The sequence below is a fragment of the Acomys russatus genome, chromosome 25 (assembly GCF_903995435.1).
Source record: "Acomys russatus chromosome 25, mAcoRus1.1, whole genome shotgun sequence".
NCBI classification, from domain to species: domain Eukaryota; kingdom Metazoa; phylum Chordata; class Mammalia; order Rodentia; family Muridae; genus Acomys; species Acomys russatus.
In genome coordinates this window covers 43166401-43188767 of record NC_067161.1, presented here as the reverse complement: position 1 = coordinate 43188767, position 22367 = coordinate 43166401, and the positions used below count along the sequence as shown (strand labels likewise).

General features: G+C 38.5%; 1 protein-coding gene across 20 annotated transcripts in view; it reads left to right on the top strand.

Annotated features, from left to right (window-relative positions):
• Ncor1 (nuclear receptor corepressor 1) overlaps nt 1-22367 on the top strand; it is a 137995-nt gene that overhangs the window by 39352 nt on the left and 76276 nt on the right. For 13 of the 20 annotated variants that reach the window (XM_051168381.1, XM_051168397.1, XM_051168391.1 and 10 more), the window contains exons 8-15: nt 297-349; nt 690-716; nt 2863-2929; nt 6227-6399; nt 11191-11281; nt 16036-16214; nt 17369-17423; nt 19063-19164. In XM_051168381.1, coding sequence (XP_051024338.1) covers nt 297-349; nt 690-716; nt 2863-2929; nt 6227-6399; nt 11191-11281; nt 16036-16214; nt 17369-17423; nt 19063-19164 — 747 coding nt within the window. Of the gene's footprint in view, nt 1-296; nt 350-689; nt 721-2862; nt 2930-6226; nt 6400-11190; nt 11282-16035; nt 16215-17368; nt 17424-19062; nt 19165-22367 lie in introns of those variants that run through there. The other 7 variants (XM_051168392.1, XM_051168402.1, XM_051168389.1 and 4 more) reach the window with 2 other exon arrangements.

Genomic DNA, 22367 nt, shown 5'->3' with positions numbered 1-22367 from the left:
CACTGAGCCATCTCTCCAGTCCCCTGAACATAATGTTAAGATGAGGACAGGGTGTAATTTTCCTTTGCCTATAAAGTAAAATGTATGATTGGGACTTGTTTATTATAAGATACAAAAAGGTTTACAAACTTTCTAATTGGAGTAGAAAAGCAGTAGGAGATGGGGTTACAGGGAAACCTGACACTTGCATGTTTTGGTAGGATGCTGTGGTATAGATTCAGTTTAGGTCATCTCACATGAAAATGTTTTTTCTTTGTTATAACACTTTACACATAAACATGTCATTTACTTTATAGCCACTCTATAACCAGCCATCAGATACCAAGGTGTACCATGAGAACATCAAGACGTAAGTACTTGCCATCTTTGGAGTTCAATTAAAGAACATATATTCTATATAAAGAAGTCGTTTTTGTTATCTGCGGACATTATTATAACAGTGTAGGTGTGTTTTAGATTTGTGTAATTTGCTGTTGTTTTACTATATGTTATCTTCCTCTGGCTTTTTGGGGGTTGGGGTAACAGATTTGAGTTTCCGAGGCCAAAAAATTGAAATAAATTATTGCATAAAACTAGCTGGTAAAAACTGCTAGTAAAAAAAAAAGAAAGAAAGAAAGGTGGATACTTAACATTGAAACGGCTTACCTTGAGGCTTGAATTCTTTGCCTCCTGTTTTGTGTTTTTTTCAGTGGAGTACCTGCAAGGCGCATGATGAAGTAAGATAATGAAGCTTTTTCATTTAAGACTAGTGATGACACCGTCCCCCACCAAGCCACATCTGCCATTGCAAAGTAGAAGTGCCACGGATCATTTTATCATTATCCAAAACCCTATTCTAGGGAAATCCCTTCCATGACTCTTGCTAATGACGGTATTTGTAGACCCTTCTGCCATTTAATGTCCTGGTGCCTTGGAAGGCTCAGTCCCTCATGTGCTGAGGAGGCTGTTCCAGATTGTAGTTTGCTTTGCCTTGCTCATCCTAGTACCAGGCCTTATGGATGCAGATCTTGGAATAAGAAAATAAGTGAAAAGTAAACTTAATTTCTTGATCTGATTGAAGTAAGAGAAGTTTAGATAGGTTTTTATTTTTTTTTAATTGTTGTTAATTATCATACTTATAGAGAATTTTAGGTAAAGTATTATTGGTGACAAAAAATGTGATATTTCTATTTATATGCATTTAAAAGTATATCCAGAACATTATGATTATTTACTATTAAGTTACTAATGAGCAACTTATTATTTATATTTTTTCTTTTAATTTCTGAGAGTGTGTACAATAATTGACTACTTTGCAGAACTGGTGGCAAATATATTTGCATGGTAGTGTGCATGCCAACTATTACAATTTAGTAATTTTAACTTCTGTTAAGTAAGTAGTTCATAATTAAAGTCATCTATTTAAGAATTTTTCTGTGAGATATTGCAGTGGTCTTGAGAACCTTTAGGAAATTAGTTTAAAGCCATAGAATACATTTTTAATTAGAACTACATAGCTGTTTAAATGTTTTTAATAGGAGGATAGCAGATATAATTTAGCTCGCTACTTTTAGTGATTCCCCCTCCCCCAAAGCTTCAGTTTTCTGTTTTGTCTTTTCTCCCTCAATGTAAGCTGGAAAGCTACACTGTTTTTGGTTGTATGTTCTCCTCGTTGCCTCTGTCAGACTGTGCTGAGATGGGTTACTGACTAGCTGACTTCACTTAAATTCTTAGTAAACATTTAACACTTACTGGCTGACACTTATTTTTGTGTAGCATATAATTTTTCTTCCTGAGACAGAGTTTCTCTGTGTAGCCTTGGTTGTCCTGTCCTTGGCTCTGTAGACCAGGCTGGCCTTGAACTCACAGCGATCTGCCTGCCTTTGCCTCCTAGAGTGCTGGGGTTGCAGGTGTGCGCCACTGCGCCAGTTTACTAGTGTATAATGTCAGTCAGTAAGTTGATATGTAGTAACTGCACTACTGTATGTTACCTTTGACGTATACAGATACACGCATTTGCAAAAGTCACTCAGTAGCTATTCTTTCATCACCAACATTTGCTTTGTATCAAATAGCAAATGTGCCCTTTAAATTCTTTTCATCTCCTGACTGCTTTGTCATATAGCCAGCCAGCTACTGATTATCTTTGCATATTTGAGTGAAGCCAGTGTAATTGCTAGTCCTGATTGACAGAGAATCCATAAATTTATTTCTACATTCATTGGCTTTGTATTTCTGTCTGAATAATCAGCTTGAAGTTATTTCTGGAAGTATGTGGGGGTATAAATATTTATATATTTCAACTTGCATGACATTGTTTTAGAAGATCACAGTTCTTCCAACGTATAAAGTGATGCCATTGCATTAAGACATGTGAGAAAATTTTCTGTCTTGTCAGATTGCCCTTTCTTGCTCCATAGAGTGTTTTGTATCTTATCTGTGGAAGGACACTCTTCTGTTTTGAGCAGAAGTCACCTCTTTCTGAATATGTTGGTGTACATTCTCCTTATATGAGGGAAGTAACTGCAAAATATTCTTCTCCTTCTTACTTCCCTTTCTTGAAGTATATACAGATGCTTATTATATCATCAAAATTCTTAAGAATCAGTTACCCCTTAATTATAGTTTAAAAATAATGTCTTTAAATTAGATGCATGAATTAATAAATTAACTGTATTATCTTGTTATAGAAGGCAGGAATTTTAGTTCTAATTTAAAGAATTACATAGTTTTATTTTGCAGGGTGAAAGAAAAATTAGGATTAACTTTGATTGCACCATAAGTTCTTAAATGGCTTGCCTGACTCCAATGTCTGGAGAAAGTGGACACATCATTAAGTTGTGCTTTTTCTTAATGTTCTGCAACCATATTTTTCTCTTCTAGAAACCAGGTGATGAGGAAAAAACTCATTTTATTTTTTAAAAGAAGAAATCATGCAAGAAAACAAAGGGTGAGGTCCTATCCTTGTTAACTGAAATTTGTACAGCTTTCCCATTTGTGCCATTCAAGAATTCACATCCCCATTAATGATTGATCCTTGATTATACTGAGAACAAATGCTGATTGAGAAAGTAACTTTATGTGTGACTTAAGTCAGTCTAGTCTTAGTAACATTGTAATGCCACATTTAACATCATTATCAAATTAATTTCATTAGTTATCTATGTAATATTTTTATTCAGCAAAATGGTGAGTAGCCCAAGAAAAAGAAAAAGCAAAGGATAAGTAGGATGACCTGCTTTCAGTCTGTTAGGGCTCAAGCGAGTGTCATGGTAAGTCATGGTCATGCCGGTGAGACAGTGCTCGCTACTTTTAGGAAAAACTGGTCAATGTCTTCAAATGGGAATAGTTTCTCATTTAATTATATAGTTTATTCTCTAAAAGTTTTATGGTTATAATCATAACAATTAAGTTTCAGAAAACATCCTTATTTCTGTAATATGTTCATACTAATTTTATAGATACATTTAAATTCATATTTTTAATAAAATGAGGTTCTTTGAACCTGTGTTAGAAAGGTGTATTTAATGATCTGACAGACAGAATCTTTTATTTGGTGTAACACTTTTGTAGTTCATAGTTGCCAGTCCTGTTTTTTAGATACTATCTTAAATAACTGCTGTTGAATATTTTTTCCCCAAAAACATAAAAATATTAAGTGAGAAACCAGTTGTTTTCTTGTTGTTGTTGTTGTTGTTAAGTCATTTTGTTGTAGTTGTGGTGCTTGCTAAATTAGTCCTGTGATGCAATCACCTGCACATAGAATTTTTCATACTTTGGAATAGTTATAGTTTATGTGTTTACTGATTTGTTTAATAAATGTTTATGAGCAGTGGACCATGTTCCATGTAGTATTCCAGAAAAACAAGCAAGATAGCCATATCATTTTACTCCGAGGGACAGCCGGCAGTTCAGTGTTGTGATTATAGTGTACTCTCATATATACAGCTGAGTGCAGGAGTATAAAATGGGATGCCTAAAGCAGATAGGAATCAGGAAGGGCTGCTAAACAGCAAAGCCAGTATACTGCCAATGTGTACAATCAGAGGAAGGCAACGAAGTGAAATAGCTAATGTCACAAACTCAGTGCCTGTTGAGTTTAGAGTGAGCGAGCTGGGAAGTGGGGGGCCTTGATGAGCTGGGATTCAGTGACACACCATCCTGGAGGTCACCCACAAGATTTGGTATCGGATTCTAAGGACACATTTATGTTTTTAAACTGAGGAGGTATGAAGCTCGTGTTTGTATTTTAAGGATTTGTATTTGGGCTTGCAACCCAGTGGCGAATAAGAATTAAACCTTGGATTAGATCCCTAGTACCAAATAAACTGTATGGTACAATGTGCCTATAGTCCCCACTCAGTATGTTGAAGTAGGGAGATCTGAAGTTCATGTCATGCCCAGTTACCTATTGGGTTTGAGGTCTCTGGAGATAGGTTGAAACCTTGTATCAAACAACAACAAAGGAATTTGCATCTGGTTTCAACAGTGAGAATGCTTAGGAAGATCTGAACACTTACTTACCTGGCATGAGCCAGATCCTGGCTTCTATCTCCTCTGCTTTGGAAAAAAACAACAGAAGTGATGTGGATTTCGTTTACTAGACGATTGCTTCACTCTGGGTTGTGGTGGTGAGAGAAGAGAGAGAGAAAATGTGAAGTGCACAAAAGGCAGATAGTGTTGGAAGGAGTGATGTGAGGAAGACGTATTCTGTTCAGTCTCTCTTAAGATGACTAATGTTAGCAGTGTCTCCAGGGCCCTTCTCACTTTCCTTTCTCCAGTATCAGATATTTACATAACTGTATGCCCATAACAGAGAGTTGTTCTGTCTTCTATTTATAGAAAATGGAATCATACTACACTTATTTAACCAAAGTATTAATTTTTGATTTTGTTTTTGCCAGATTTCTTTTTATGATGATGAATAGCTAATTGCAGCATTTTCCATGCTACCAAAAATATTAATAAGGACAGCAAAAAAGAAAAAAAAGGTAGAAACCCAGAAAAATAGGGAAACTGCATGTCTTCTCTGACAATTTAGATAGGTACCACCACAGTGCTAATATTTGTCTTTAAGACTGAATAAAGCGAGCCAGGCAGCCGGGTAGTGGTGGTGTACGCCTTTAATCCCAGCACTCAGGAGGCAGAGGCAGGCGGATCGCTGTGAGTTCGAGGCCAGCCTGGTGTACAAAGCAAGTCTAGGACAGCCAAGACTACACAGAGAAACCCTGTCTCAAAAAACAAACAAACAAAAAGACGGATTGAAGCGGTGGTTCTCAGCCTGTGTGTTGCAGACCCTTTGGGATCAAACAACCCCTTTTACAACAGAGGTTGCCTAAGACCATTGGAAAAACACAAATATTTACACTACAATTCATAACAGTAGTAAAACTACAATTACTTTTTTTAAACTGGGTTTTTTAAAGAAGATTTATTTATTATGTATACAGTGTTCTACCCACATGTAGGCCTGCAGGCCAGAAGAGGATACCAGATCTCATTATAGATGGTTTTGAGCCACCATGTGGTTGCTGGGAATTGAACTCAGGACCTTTGGAGGAGCAGGCAGTGCTCTTAACCTCTGAGCCATCTCTCCAGCCCTGTAAAACTACAATTATGGGCCAGGCATGGTGGCGCATGCCTGTAATCCCAGTGCTCAAGAGGCAGAGGCAGGTGGATCACTGTGAGTTTGAGGCCAGCCTGGCCTACAAAGTGAGTCTAGGACAGCCAAGGCTACACAGAGAAACTCTGTCTTGAAGAACAAAAAACAAAACAAAACAAAACAAAAAGCCCTACAATTATGAAGTAGCAGCAAAAATGAATTTATGGTTGGGGTCACTATAACATGCGGAACTGTATGTATTGGAGGGTCACAGCACCACTAGAGTAGATGATGAACTATGTGAATGATTTTAATTTTCCTTTCTTCTTGACAATGAAGGCGTGGTATCAGGAAATTAAGAGTAGCTGGTTAGCCACTACCAATGGTTTTCAATGAGTTTGTCAATTTGTACAGTGTTAATGGTTAGTAAAGTCTCCAGGGAAAGTATATTCTACGTGTTCATCTAAGGAAATGGCACCATTTCTCCTGTCAGACCAAGAATAAGTTGTCATTTTAAGCTTAGTCATACAAGCCAAATGAACTTCTGTTTTCATTTTAAGAAATGGAGTATATTTGAAAGGATTAGGCTTACCAAATCATAGAGTTCAGTTTAATTGTTATTAATTTGCTACGGGTGTTTAATAGGAACAAAAAATCTGCCAGCGATATGATCAGCTCATGGAGGCATGGGAGAAAAAAGTGGACAGAATAGAAAATAATCCCCGGAGGAAAGCAAAAGAAAGCAAAACAAGGGAATACTATGAGAAGCAGTTTCCAGAAATTCGAAAACAGAGAGAGCAACAAGAAAGATTTCAACGGTATGTATTTTGATGTTTAAAAATGGTAATTTTTTCCCTTAAATCATGTTTTTAATTTAACTTTTTATTGAATCTTTGTGAATTTCACATCCTGCATCTCAATCCTTTTCATCTCCCTGCCTTTTTCTAAGCATCCTTGCCCCTTTCAACCCTACCCTGGAAGAGAAAAACAAAGTCTCACTGTGAAAGCTGTAGTGTTGTCACAGTGTATCTCGTAGTGTATCCTTTTGTCCTCACTTCTTTGCTTGCAAATTCTGATCGCAATGACTCAGTGGTCTGCTTTGAGGCTTCTGGCTTCTGCTGCACTGTCAGTACTGCACCCTCACTGGCCCTGTACTTGGGTATCCTCTTGTTGCGCTGTCATAGAGATCCTGTAGCTTTGAGTCTGTCAGAATGGCCCCTTCACAACTCCAGCAGGTCATAGATGAAGCAGATGTTGGGGTGGACCAATTCAAAGCCGGTCAGTCCACCAGTTCTCCTGCACACACATACCACCAGCATGGGCTTTCCAGCACTGCTCTGGCCAGCTCCCTCAAGGCTGCAGGCAAGGGGCAGAGCCAAGGTTATCTACTCTCATGCCCTCAGGGCTGGCTCAACCCCCCCCCCCCCCCCCCCACACACACACCAATGCCAGTGTGGTCAGCTCTGTTGTGCTGCCCAGGCAAGGTGCAGGGCCTGCTCTCTCCAGGTACCCTGCAGTCAAGGGCTGGATGCTTTTTTTTTTTTTTTTTTTAAAGATAGGATTTCTCTGTGTACTTTGGCTGTCCTGGAATTTGCTCTGTAGACCAGGCTGGTTTCAAACTCAGAGGTCCACCTGCCTCTGCCTCTCAAGTGTTGGGATTAAAGTGTGTGTCACTATTGCCTGGCAAGAAAAAATTTTTATGTTGAATTTCAATTTTTAAAATTACATTCATAAAAAAAGAAAGAAAGAAAAAATTACATTCATTATTCACTTCTGGGCTGTGTGTGAGATGTTCATGTGCCATAATAATACTGATGTGTGAAGGTCAGAGGACAACTTTTGGGAATAGGTTATCAGCTTTCATTCACCAAATGGGATTAGCCTCAAATTATCAGGTTGGGTGGCAACCTCATGAGTCATTTTGCCAGCTCTTAGGTAGAATTGGAAAGTTCCTTACCAACCAATGAGGGTTATTTCTTAGTGAAGTTAATATTTTTTTATATTTAATTTTGTCAAATCTAAGCAAATATTTAATTTTTCTTTAATTATATATATATTTTAAAATTTATTTAATTTTATTTTAGCATGAGGGTGTCAGATCCATTCGAACTGGAATTACAGACTTATTTTATGTGTGTTTTGCCTTCATGCATATCTGTGTACCATGTACATGACTAGTGCCTATGGAGGCGAGAGAGGGCCTTGAATTCCCTTGGAACTGGAGTTCTGACAGGTGTAAGCTGCCATGTGGGTGCTGAGAATTGAACCTGGGTCTTCTAGAAAAGCAGCTCTCTTAACCATTGAGCCATCTCTCCCGCCCCAAGTCTTCAATTATATTTTCCCCCGCTTTGTGACTGGATCTTGTGTAGTCCAGTAGCTCAGGCTGACTTGTTATTTACTATGTGGCTATGACTCTCTGGCTTCTACTTCCCAACTGCTGGGATTATAGGTTCTTGTGTGTCACCATGCCTAGTTTATGTAGTGTTGGGGATTGAACCCAGGGCTTTGTACATGCTAGGCAAGCACTCTGCCAATTGATCCAAATCCTCATAATTAGTAAGGCTTGGTTTATGTGGTTATGTTTTCGTTCTATTAAGCTATGGTGGGCTCATGTGATTGACAACCCTGAGGCTAGGAGGACTGATGTATTAAGAAGAGAAACTTGTAAAGGATTTAGAGGTAAAATTCCTTAAGCCTTTGGTATTAATTTCCTTCAAAATGACAATTAATAAGTACAGAACTGGGAGAAAAAAAAAGAACTGAATTCTCCTTAATAATCAAACATAGTGAAACAGCATGAGATTGATTATTAATCAAGAAATTCTATGAGACTGAAAAGACAGCCCTGTGGTTAAGAGTATACTGTTCTTTCAGATTTGGTTACATGGGATATGATCTTCTCTTCTGGCCTTTGTTGTTACCAGGCATGTATGTAGCACACAAACATAAATGCAGGCAAGACACCCATGCACATAAAATAAAAATAAAATTTTTGTTTTTGCTTTTTTGAGACAGGGTTTCTCTGTGTAGTCTTGGCTGTCCTGGACTCACTTTGTGCACCTGGCTGGCCTCAAACTCACAATGATCCACCTGCCTTTGCTTCCCTGAGTGCTGGGATTAAGGGCCTGTGCCAATAAGATTGTTGTTTAAAATTGCTTATTTTATTTAGTAGATAATTTCCTATTTATTTACTTATTTGTGGTCTTTTTATGTAATCCTGGCTGGCTTGATACTTGCTATAGAGATCTATTTGTCTTCAGGGTTATAGAGATTCATGTGCCTCTGCCTTCCAGGTGCTGATATTAAAGGCGTTTACCACCGCGCACCACACTCTGTTTTTGTTTTTCGAGAGAGGGTTTCTCTGTGTAGCCTTGGCCATCCTGTACTCGCTTTTGTAGACCAGGCTGGCCTCGAACTCACAGCGATCGAACTGCCTCTGCCTCCCGAGTGCTGAGTTTAAAGATGTGCGCCACCACTGCCTGGCCATGCTCTGTTTTTTATTTGCTTTTATTTTTACAGAATATGTATGATGCCATCACTGATTCCCACAAAAACTTATAAATAGGTATTTTGCAAACATCTGAAACTTGATTTTCTTTTTCAAGGATTTGCCTTATATTTTCAGGAAATTTCAATCAGTTTTTCCAAACTTGCTCTGTTATTCTTTAGAGGACAGACAAAAGATGGACATGACATCAATACTTTGTTTTTAAATACAGGTTTTCCATTATTAGTTGCATTATTTTAACATGGTTATATAACCTCCTCCCCCTGGTTTGTTAAACTTTATTTATTTTTATTTCAGGTGTATTGCATGTATATTATATCTGTGTGAAGGTGTCTGATTAGAGACAGTTTTGAGCTGCCATGTGGATGCTGGGAATTGAACTCAGGTCTTCTTGAAGAGCAGCCAGTGCTCTTAACCGCAGATCCATCTCTCTAGTGTGTGCACACCCCCGTCCCCTCCCTTGTGGTGCTAGTAATCAAACCCAGGTCCTTATGCATGTAGGGTAAATACTTTACCAGCTGAGCTGTATCCCCACTCTAACACATAACTTAAATCTCAATATTAACATTTAAGTTACTGCTAATTTGGTTATGCATACCACTTGAAATTATTCACTGAATTTCATGTTTGGTTTTTTGACTTCCTATTGGTTAAAAAAGCCTCATCTGATAAAAGGGGAGACACCTAACAACTTTAGTGTGCTATATGCATCTGCAAACACCTGCATTACAGACATGCACCTACATATATGCACACATAAAGAAGTCCCATTTTATGTTCTTATAGACATGATTTAGATGTTGCACTAATGAACTTAAGTTATGATTTAAAAAAAAAAAAAAAATTAAGGGCTGGAGAGATTGCTCAGCGGTTAATAGCACTCACTGCTCTTCCAGAGGTCCTGAGTTCAATTCCCAGCAACCACATGGTGACTCACAACCATCTATAATGAGATCTGGTGCCCTCTTCTGGTGTGCAGGTGTATATGCAGGCAGAACACTGTATATGTAATAAATAATCTTAAAAAGAAAGAAAGAAAGGGAACTGGAGAGAAGGCTGAGAGGTTAAGATCTCTGGCTGTTCTTCCAGACTTCCTGAGTCCAATTCCCAGCAACCACATGGTGGCTCCTAACCATCTATAATGTGATCTGATGCCCTCTTCTGGCATGCAGGTGTACATGCAGGCAAAGCACCGTATATAATTTAAATAAATGAATAAATAAATAAATAAATGCAGGTGTACATGCAGGCAAAGTACCGTATATAATTTAAATAAATAAGTAAGTAAGTAAGTAAGTAAGGGGTGGAGAGATGGCTTAGAGGTTAAGAGCACTGTCTGCTCTTCCCAAGGTCCTGAGTTCAAGTCTCAGCAACCACATGGTGGCTCACGGCCATGTATACTGAGATCTGGTGCCCTCTTCTGGTTTGCAGGTGTATGTGCAGGCAGAACACTGCATACATAATAAATAACTTTAAAAAATTAAATAACTGCCTCTTAAAAAGAAAACTATGGTTATATGTACAAGGCCTGTATAGGATCACTCTAACATCAGTCAGTATACAACAGCTAGTACTGATTGGATTCAGTGGATCACACACACACACGCACACACACGCGCACACACACACACGCACGCACGCACGCACACGCACGCACGCACACACACGCACACGCACGCACGCACGCACACACGCGCACGCACACACACGCGCACGCACACACACGCACGCACACACGCACGCACACACACGCGCGCGCGCGCGCGCGCGCGCACACACACACACACACACACACACACACATGCACACACACAAACCAAAACATTAGAGATCGTGAATTGCAAGGTGGAGAAATAGGAGGTGGGTGTGATCAAGATGTAAAAATTTTTTGAAGAATGAATGAAAAATATTTTGTTTTAAAAAAAATCTCACTTTAAGCTGGGCAGTGTGGTGCACACTAAATTCTTTCACTTGTTAAGCAGAGATAGAGCTCTGTGAGTTCAAGGCTAGCCTTGTGTATGTAATTCCAGTATCTATACTAATTTGTTATGTCTTCATAAAAAAGCCTTTAAATATATTTGTATTTCTTCTTCATATTTAGAGTTGGTCAGAGGGGAGCTGGTCTTTCAGCCACCATTGCTAGGAGTGAGCATGAAATTTCTGAAATTATTGATGGTCTTTCTGAGCAGGAGGTAAGAAAATTGGTTAATTCAAGTTAATTCTTTATTATTTAAGCATTTCAGCCCTGTAGCCCAGAGGGTAAAGGTCCTTTAGTATGTAAAAGAGGGTACCTTAGGTTATAGTGCTCGGAGTATTCCAGAGGCTAAAGTCAACCACTGTATGGTTTTAAATAAAGGTGATTACAATTTTCACAATGATTTTTTTTTTTTCCCCAGCCAAGAGACATGGGGAGAGCTAACAGTAGCTCCGATTTGGAAGTGATGGCACACACCTTTAATCCCAGCACTTGGGAGCCAGAGTCAGGCAGATCTTTGTGAATCCAAGGCCAGCCTGGTCTACAGAGCATGGGCTAGGATGGCCAGGATGACACAGAGAAAACCTGGCTCTAACAACATTAACAATAACAAAAGAAAACAAAAGGTGCTAATTAGGGCACCTGAGATAGTGATATAAGAATGCTGAGAGGAGGGACGAGAAGGTAGAATGGGCAAGATGGATAGGCTGAGTAGGAGGACTGGACAGGGCCTTTGATGACACACTGAGCTACTGGTTCTATTTCCTCAGGTAGGGAAGACGCTCTGCTTTGTAGGTAGCAGTATAGTGTCCAAAGGGTATAGAACGCTGAACGAGTAGTGACTGTGAACGAGAATAATCTGTATGCAGGGCAATTGTCCCAGGCAAAAGCATTTGAGTAAAATGACCACTTTGGGATTATAAACCTAACCCAAAGATGGGGCCTGAGAAATGCCTCAGTGGTTAGGCATACTTACTAATCGTCCCGAGGACCTGAGCTTGCTTCTCAGCCCACAGATCAGGTTGCTCACAACTATTTGTAATTCCAGCTCCCGAAGATGTGATGCCTCTGGCCAGAGAGAGCACCTGTACTCACATACCCACATTCACACCCACACATAGTTAAACAAAGCAAAGCAAAGCAAAATAAATGTCCATAGCTAGCTGGGTGTGGTGGCCACCTTTATTCCCAGCACTCAGGAAGCAGAGGCAGGTGGATCGCTGTGAGTTCTAGGTCAGCCTGGTCTACAAAGCGAGTCTATGACAACCAAGGCTACACAGAGAAACCCTGTCTCGGAAAAACAATCAAAATAAAAAATCCACTGCTGTAGTGCGTTCCTTTAGTCCTATAGATAGAGATAGGCTGATCTCTGTGGAGTTGTCTACATGCAGGTTTTAGGTCAGCCAGGACTACTTAGTAAGACACTTAAAAACAAAAACAAAAAAACACAAGAATCAATCATAGCCTTGTGATGGCACAAATTTAATCCCATCACTTAGGAGGCAGAGGCAGATCTGTGTAGGAAGACTTTAAAAAAAAAAAAAAGAGAGAGAGAGAACAGGAATTTTCAAGTGTAACCTGGGATACAGGAGACTCTTGTTTCAAAATAACAGTAATCTTCGTGTTTCTAAAATTTTGTGTCAGAAACTTGAAAGTTATGTTTGCTGTGGTTTTCCCTCTAAGGATAATTATTTATAGTTGTGTATTTTAAAGATAAATGCTATATATAAATATATAGAAAATTTGAAAAATTAAGTGAGGTAGATTTAGTCTAAATTGTTGAAAGATTTAGAAATCAGGTATGTAAAACCTATGCTTACATGTTGTCAGCACATTAACAAGTAAAAAATAGGGAGTATATGGGGCTGGAGAGATGGCTCAGCTGTTTAGAGCACTGGCTGCTTTTCTAGAGGACCCAGGTTCAATTCCCAGTAACTTCATGGCAGCTCACAACTGTCTGTAACTCCAGTTTCAGGAGATCTGACACACTCACACAGACGTACATACAGGCAAAGCACAAATGCAGATTTAGAAGAAGAAGAAGAAGCAGTGAGTGTCATAAACCTGTCTGTTTGGTCTCTACTAGTCTACCAGCATGTTTTCTTTTTGGGTGACTGTTTTCATTCAAGTTGTAGATTACTGTAGGTTTACTATTATGAAGAGTGGACCTGCTATTTTCAAATTGCTGTGATAAGTACATGACTTGTATTATCTCACTAACTAAAATATAAGAGGTTCTAGCCACCATTATTTCACACATGAAGAAAGTAAAGCACAGGTGCCCAGTGCTGTGGGTAGCTGTCGGATCAAGGCGACTTTTCCTAACATGTTTTTGTAGGCTCCTATTACAAGCTGAACTTTGCTCTAGGCATTGGTATTCAAGTGATGGAGTGAACCATGAAATTCCTCAATCTCATCAAGTTAAATTACTAGTGACAGAGAGAAAATTTTAGTCTGTACATACTGCCTGTATTCATTTAACCCACATTTTAGAAGCTGTATGATTTTTTCCTCAGATGTGAAAATAGCCTGTTCATATAGTGTGCATTTGAATTGGTTTTAAAGTTTTTATTATACTTATTCATTGTGTCATATGCTCCTATAACTTATTTGTGAATTCTTGTCACTACTTGAGCCATGAAGGAGGTAGAAAGTCATATGATGGCTTTTATGAGCTGCCTCAATTCTCAGGATGTAGTAGCAATTAAAATAGACTTGTGCCAGTGGCTTGCCCTTCTTTCTTACCTCTGATAATGTTTTCGTAAGGGGAAAATCTGAAGTGTCATTTGGTCTTTTGGGCGTTTCAGGGAGGATTGTAGTATTCAGCCACAGAGATGTGCCTCACACTTTATAAGACACATACTTCTATGCACTGTCACATAATGGTCAGCTGTTCTCAGCTTTCTTTTTTTTTTTTTTTTTTTTTTTTTTTTTTTTGGGTCCTCCTTACACTGTTATTAAGCACATTAGCATCATCTCTTTCTAGTGTAGGAGAGATACATTTTTTTGCAATACATTCAAGTTATATTTGGAATATGTTTGCTGAAGTCCAATGTACATAATACACATACTCTTGCATGGTCTTGGTGCAAGTGATATACTCGGGACCTTTAAAACACAACTATTATTCCATATTGCTTTTTAAAGCACCTGGAAAATGCATGATTGGTAACCTTTGGAATTTGTAGCTATAATTTCTTTTGTGTGTGTGTGTGTGTGTTTTGTTTTTTTGTTTTTTGAGACAGGGTTTTTCTGTGTAGCCTTGCCTGTCCTGGGCTTGCTTTGTAGACCAGACTGGCTTCGAACTCACAGCGATCCATCTGCCTCTGCCTCCTGAGTGCTGGGATTAAAGGCATGCACCAGTACCACCCGGCATAACTATAATTTCTATCACGAATAAATCTGCATTAACTTTCTATGCTTCCTTTTCTCTGGATTCCAAAGAAGCTTATTAGTTGAAGTGATTTCTAGCTAATGTGTCAATCCCACACACTGGTGTTCAGACCGATTCAGAGTACTCCTGGAACTAGACACTTAGTAAGAACTTTACAATTCAGGGATATTTTTAGGAGAAAAAAGGCTTTTATATTTACATAAATACTATAGTTTTATAAACACATTCTTTTAAATGCAAGTTTGTGTTTATAAACATCTTCAGTTATACTTTGGGAAAAGTCATACATATGCAATAGATTAAACCATCTTAAATTACAATGATAAGAATCTTGAAATTTTAATCTATTATATAAAATTAGCTGTAAGTACTTACTATATTTGTTAAATAATTTCAGGTCAGTGACTTTAAGATCTTAAGCACTTTGTTACTATTTCTCTCTCTCTGGAAAAGTGCTAAGGATTGTTTTCTGTACAATGACGATAAAAGATTGAGGAGGTGGCTCAGTGGATAAAAGATTGAGGTGGTGGCTCAGTGGATAAAAGATGATTGAGGTGGTGGCTCAGTGGATAAAAGATGATTGAGGTGGTGGCTCAGTGGATAAAAGATGATTGAGGTGGTGGCTCAGTGGATAAAAGATGATTGAGGTGGTGGCTCAGTGGATAAAAGATGATTGAGGCGGTGGCTCAGTGGATAAAAGATGATTGAGGCGGTGGCTCAGTGGATAAAAGATGATTGAGGAGGTGGCTCAGTGGATAAAAGATGATTGAGGCGGTGGCTCAGCGGATAAAGTCCCTGATTCTGTGCAAGTATGAGGTCCAGAGTCTGTGCAAATCCCAGGGTGGGTGCTGCTGCTGCTTGTAGTTCCAGTGCTTAAAAGGGCACCTGCAAGACTGACCTGTCTAGACAAGCTGTGGGTTCAGTTGAGGAACTCTTACCTCACAGAACAAGGTAATGAGCACTACAGAAAACTCCTGAAGATAGATAGTCTCTGGCCTCCACATGCGTGGACAACTCGTCTAAATACACAGGTTAAAAAACAAACAAACTATATTATATATTGAAATATAGAATAGCTAAATTTTTCAAAAAAAAAAAAAAGACCGCTTTATCAGTATATTACTTTGTATCTTATAGATCTCAAATTTCATTATTTTTAAAACATCAGTGTTTTTAAGAAGTCGTCAGAAAAGTAAAGGATAAGCTGGGCGTGGTAGCTCATACTCATAACCCATCTCATCATTGAGGGGCTATGGCAGGAGGATTGCTGCAAATTTGAGGCCAGCCTGAGCTATAGAATCTTGGCTTAGACTGCAGAATGGGACTTTGTCCAAAAAAGAAAGAAAAGGCAGACATACAAGAAAGACCCCATCAAAACTAACCAAACATAGTAGAATTTTTAAATTGAATTCTTGTTTCTGTAATTTATATATAACAGTGTAAATGTGTTAGAAATAATCATAATGACATGCTATAATGTATGCTATTGTTGTTATTAAATTACAGTTTTAAACTAGAGCCCTTTAAAATTTTTAGTTTAAATACTATCATAACTAAACTGCATTTCTTTTTTGCAGAATAATGAGAAACAAATGCGGCAGCTTTCTGTGATTCCACCTATGATGTTTGATGCAGAGCAAAGAAGGGTCAAGTTCATCAATATGAATGGGCTTATGGAGGATCCTATGAAGGTTTATAAGGACAGACAGTTTATGAATGTTTGGACCGACCATGAAAAGGAAATCTTTAAGGACAAGTAATTAAACTGTTAAATTATTCTCTAATAGAAGTTTATACATGTTAGTAGAATTGTTTGGCATTTACTTGAGAGTGAACTATTTCCACAAAACTTTCATCCCAGTTTGGCATTGGAGTAGATATGGTAAATTTATCTTACTAGAAACTTGTAGGTAGGATAATGCTTAATGGATAAATGTAAACAACACCTTACAATCAACGGAGTACATGCATTTAATTCTAGTACTCGAGTTGTAGAGGCAGGTGGATCTCTGATTTTGATGCCAGCCTGGTCTCCGTAGTGAGTTCCAGGACAACCACGGCTACATAGTGGGACCCTGTCTCAAAAACCAAACAAAAAACAAAACAGAACTTAAGCTGGGCGTGGTGGTGCACACCTTTAATCCCAGCACTGGGGAGGTAGAGGCAGGTGGATAGCTCTGAGTTGGAGGCTAGCCTGGTCTACAAAGTGAGTCTAGGAGAACCAAGGCTACACAGAGAAACCCGGTATCAAAAAACCAAAATAACAAAACAAAACAGCAGAACTTAAAACTTCCCTTTAAAACTCTTGTCATTTAAAAATTCTCTGATGATTGTCTAGTTGTTAGTGGGCTGTGAATAGTAACTTTGGATTGGAATAGACATAATTCTTTGAATTTTCCTTATTTTGTTAAAACATTTGTATGTGCATATATTCTTAATACTTCTACATTAATCTTGGATAATTTCATAAATGCATATAATTTATTTTATCATATTCACCCTTTTACCCTTTTTCTATCGTCTTCTTTTTCTTGACTTCTTCCTAACAAATCCCCTTTTTACTTTCATTTTTTTAAAAAAGTGACCCATTGAATTGGCCATAAGGTTATTTACTAAGACACTGTTAAGTACTTAACAGGGGAAAAATAGTTCTCCCTTCCACTACATGATAGCAGCTCCTCAACTGGGATTGGGTCTCCATAGCCCCTGCCCCTTCCGTGCTGGGATGTGGAAGGGAAGTGATGCGGCACAGGGCCTGTGCAGGTAACGTGGGCTTTGAGTTAATGAGCTCAGTGGGGCTGTGCCCTCCCCCGCCCCCCATGTTTCTTGAGCCTCTGGGGGAATCTGTTATAGAAATCCTCTTTAGGGATGAATGATGTATCTCAATACTCTTTTTCTTTTTTAACTCAGGTTTATCCAGCATCCAAAAAACTTTGGATTAATTGCATCCTACTTGGAAAGGAAGGTATGATAAAGCTTACACAGAGTTCCTTTTAGGCTTGTGGTATAGTTGGATTGTTTTGTGTGTTCCAACAAGCAGCAGTAGATAATTAGAACTGCATTTACAAAGGTCTGTGATAGGTGAAAAGATTCTGGTGACTTATTAATATGTAAAATTATAATTACATTATAATCCCAAGCACAGGGGCCAGAGATGGTTAAGAGTGCCTATTGCACTTACAGAGAACCTGGGTTTGGTCCCTAGCCCCTACAGAAGATGGCTCACAACCAGTTGTGATTCAGTTTAGGGTGATCTCAACACCTCTGGCTTCTACACATATCTACACATGTGCACACACACATAACTAGAATTCAACATTCCTGGGTGTGGAGGTACCTGCCTTGAATCCCAGCATTGGAGAAAGAGAAGGCTACCCTGGTCTATATAGTGTCTTCTAGGCCAACCATAACTACATAATTGAGACCCTGCCTCAAAACAAAACAAAGTCTTAAAAAATATTTTAAGTAGCTAGACATTAGTAGCATACACCTTTAGTCCCAGCACTCGGGAGGCAGAGGCAAGAGGATCTCTGGGTTCACAATCAGGCAGGTCTGCACAGAGAAACCCTGTCTAGGGAAAAAAAATTATTTTGTTTTGTTTTTGTTTAAAGATTTGTGTACATGCTCTATCTGCATGTACATCTGCAGGCCAGAAGAGGACATCAGAACCCTCGTATAGATGTTTGTGAGCCATCATGTGGTTGCTGGGAATTGAATTCAGGACTTCTAGAAGAGCAGATAGAAGACAGTGCTCTTAACTGCCAAGTCATCTCACCAGCCTCGAAAATGTACTTTAAAAAAGAAAGTTTATTTATTATGTATACAGTGCTCTGCCTGCATGTACAACTACAGTCCAGAAGAGGGCATCAGATCACATTATAGATGGTTGTGAGCCACCATGTGGTTGCTGGGAATTGAACTCAGGACCTCTGGGAGAGCAGACAGTGCTTTTAACCTCTGAGCCATCTCTCCAGCCCGAAAATGTACTTTTTAACAGAGAACCAAAAGCAATTTTCATCGTTTGTTGAAAATGATTTCATGTCTTTTCCTAAAGAATATGTTAATTATGTTGAGTTTCGTTTTGTTTTTTGTTTTTATATGTTGAATTTTTTAAAATTCTCAGCTTTCAGATTAAAATAATCCTGTGTGAAGGTGGTAGTGTACACCTTTAAACCCAGCACTTGGTAGGCAGAGGAGAGTTTCAGTGCAGCCAGGGATGCACAGAGAAACCCTCTGAGGCAGTAGGAACACTGGGACATCCTGATTTCTTCCTTCCTTCCTTCCTTCCTTCCTTCCTTCCTTTCATTCGTGTTTGTGAATATTTACTTATATAGTAGAAAGAGAGTGTACTGCTAGTTAGTAAAAGCACATTGCATAATTTGGGTTAAAGCAACTGTAGATGTCTTGTATGCTCTGGGTGACTGTCTAGCCTATATATGCTTATACGTAACGATGTGTGGTTTTGTTTTTAATTTATGATTTGATTACACTAGAAATTTTTCTTGAAAATATTTATTTTGTACATGAAATGAAATACAATGTAATACAAGTAATTAAATAAAATATTTTTATTACAGAAATTAAGTAAAACTTTTTTATTACAGAGTGTGCCTGACTGTGTTTTATATTACTATTTAACCAAGAAAAACGAGAATTATAAAGCCCTAGTGAGAAGGAATTACGGAAAACGCAGAGGCAGAAATCAGGTATGTTATATTACTAGATAAATGTTTCAAAGTTGATCGAAATATGAAGACAAAAGAATATCACACAGGTGTTACGTGCAATCCACAATTAAAAAATATACTTGGGGCAGGGGGCTGGAGAAATGGCTCAGCGGTTAAGAGAACTGCCTGCTCTTCCAGAGGTCATGAGTTCAATTCCCAGCAACCACATGGTGGCTCACAACCATCTATGATATGATCTGATGCCCTCTTCTGGCATGTAGGTATACATGCAGGCAGAGCAATGTACACATAATAAATAAATAACTCTTTTCAAAAATATGCTTGGGCTGGAGAGTTACCTTGGAAGTTAGGAGTGCAAACTGTTCTCGCAGAGCTTGCAGAGCTGTATTGTCAGCACCCACATGTAGCCACTTACCTGTAAGTCTAACTCTGGGAGATCAGATGCCATTTGCTTGCCTCCATGGGCATCTGTATGGTAATGCACCTGTCCATACTCAGACACACACTAGTTAAAAATAAAAGGCTCTGTAGTGGCAGGGGGAGCTCTCTGAGTTTGAGACCATTCTGTTCTACAAAGTGAGTCTGGGACAGCCAAGGCTACACAGAGAAACCCTGTATCGAAAAACCAAACCAAACAAACATAAGGGCTACTAAGAATATTCTTTTCTGTATGAGCACTTAATGCTATTGCAGAGGACCGAGTTTGGCTCCTAGCACCCTGTGTCAGGTGGCTCACAACTGCTTGCAACTCCATCTCCAGGTTACCTGATGTCTACAATTTTCTGGTGTTCTTGGGTGCTTGTGTGTACACACACACACACACACACACACACACACACACACACACACACACACACACTATTAATAATAATAATCATCATCATCATCATAACCCAAAAAGAAGAAGAAATTTGTTTTGTTAGGACATGCTATAATTTCAATCACTTATACCTAGTAAGTATGTCACTGTAAACACACATGAAGATTGAATTTTTATGTTGCCTGTTTGTGACAAGTGCTGCCAGACATGTCATTATTAAATAACACATTCTTCATTTTCAAATACTTGATTCCATTTTTTTCTTTTTTATATTTATTTATTGTATATGAGTGCTTTGTCTGCAGAAGAGGGCATCAGTTCACATTACAGATGTTGTGAGCCACCATGTGGTTGCTTGGAATTGAACTCATGACTTCTTAACCTCTGAGCCATCTCTCCAGCCCAATATTTGTTTTCTTTTCTCAGGATTTTGTCAACACATGCAGTTTCTATATTGATACTAACAGATAAACATCACTGTTATCCCCCTCAAATGCAAAAACCAAGGTTCTAAGTATAAATCCACAGAACAAATAAAAATATTGATACTCTTTTTCCTGTCTTAACACTAACATTCTTATCTCTGAAAGCATTCAGAAACGTATTTATCATTTAGTAATTTTGAAGCTGGAAGGATTTCTGTCTGCACTTTTTCTTGTTTTGTTTTTCAAGACAGGGTTTCTCTGTATAGCCCTGGCTGTCCTGAACTCACTTTGTAGACCAGGCAGGCCTTGAACTCACAGTGACCCACCTGCCTCTGCCTCCTGAGTGCTGGGATTAAAGCCGTGCGCCACCACGCCCAGCTTCAGTCTACACTGTTAAGTAAACAATAGTTATGAAGAATCCTTTAGAGAGGCTAAAGTTGGAGAACAGCACCAAGCGCTTTCTACCTTATATGTTCTTAGATTTCTACTTAGACCCTTGGTGTTTGTATTTGTTGGTGACAGCAGTGATGTTTCTTTGTTAGTATCAATATGGAAACTGTGATGACAAATTCCTCAGAGTACAATGTTAAGTATTTAGGGAGTGCTCAATGAACAGTAGCTGCTGTTGTCATTATTTCTGTCATCATTGTGCATTTTTGTTGTTTGATGCCTTTTACTCTCTGGAAAGTTGATATGAAATTTAGTTACTTTAAAGTGTCTGCTAAGTGGATTATTAATTTTTCTGTTTTATTAGCTTGAGTGTTTTAGTTGATGATAATCATGATGATGATTATAATTTCTGAGACAGGATTTCTCTGTAGCCCTGGCTGTTCTAGAACTTAGTCTGTAGACTAGGCTGGCTTTGATCTCAAAGAGACCTGCCTGCCTCTGCTGGGATTAAAGGTATGCACCACTACTACCTGACTTAACTTTGGGATTTTTTGCTGAATACAAATAGAATGTATATATAGGTGTTAGGAATATAGTTAGCTACTTCAGTGAGGAGTCTGCATCAGCTGTTGCTTGGTGCTGCTTCCCCAGGCATGTTCACACTTGAGAACAGATTCTTTTACTTTTTCAATTTCAGTTTTCCCTTGCTTTTGTATTGTACTCTTTCAATTGTAGTGAATATATTATCTCATGCTGGGAAGACCTGCTTAGCTGAATGAAACTTGTTTTGTTTACTCTGAACAAACCTTTGTTAAAAATTAAACAGTTGTAATTGTATGTATCTGGGTTCTATATTTTATTGGTGTACGTGTAAGTTTTTGTTATGTGGCTCTGTAGTATAATTTGAGGTCACAGTTTGAGATTTCTGGCATTCTCTTTTGGCCATCCAGGACCTTTTGTGTTTTCATATGAACTATATATAAGATTGCCTGTTCTTGTTCTATAAAGAATATCACTGGAACCTGTGTAGTGGTGGTGCACACCTTAAATCCTTGCACTCTGGAAGCAGAGGCAGACGACTCTGCTCTGCAGGCCGCTCTGGTCTGCAGATTGAGTTATAGGACAGCCAGGGCTACACAGAGAAACCTTGTCTCGAAAAAACAAAACAAAAAAAAATTCATTGGAGTCTTGATGGGAGTTATGTTGGCTCTTTAGGTCAGTTTCATTAACATTGCCATTTTAGGGGCTGGAGAGGTGGCTCAACGGTTTAAGAGCATTGTCTGCTCTTCCAGAGGTTCTGAGTTCAATTCCCAGCAACCACATGGTGGCTCACAACCATCTATGCCCTCCATTCCCCTCTTCTATCATGCAGGTATACATGTAGATAGAGCACTCATGTACATAAAAATAAATTTTAAAAAACATTGCCATTTTAACTATTAATTTGTCTAGTCTATGAACACAATAGGTCCTTTTTATTTTCTTTACTTTTGTTTTTCACTATGTTAGCATTTTTTAAGTTTTTAAGTTTTTTTGTTTGTTTTAAGATTTTTATGTATACGATTGCTTTATCTGCATGTACACTT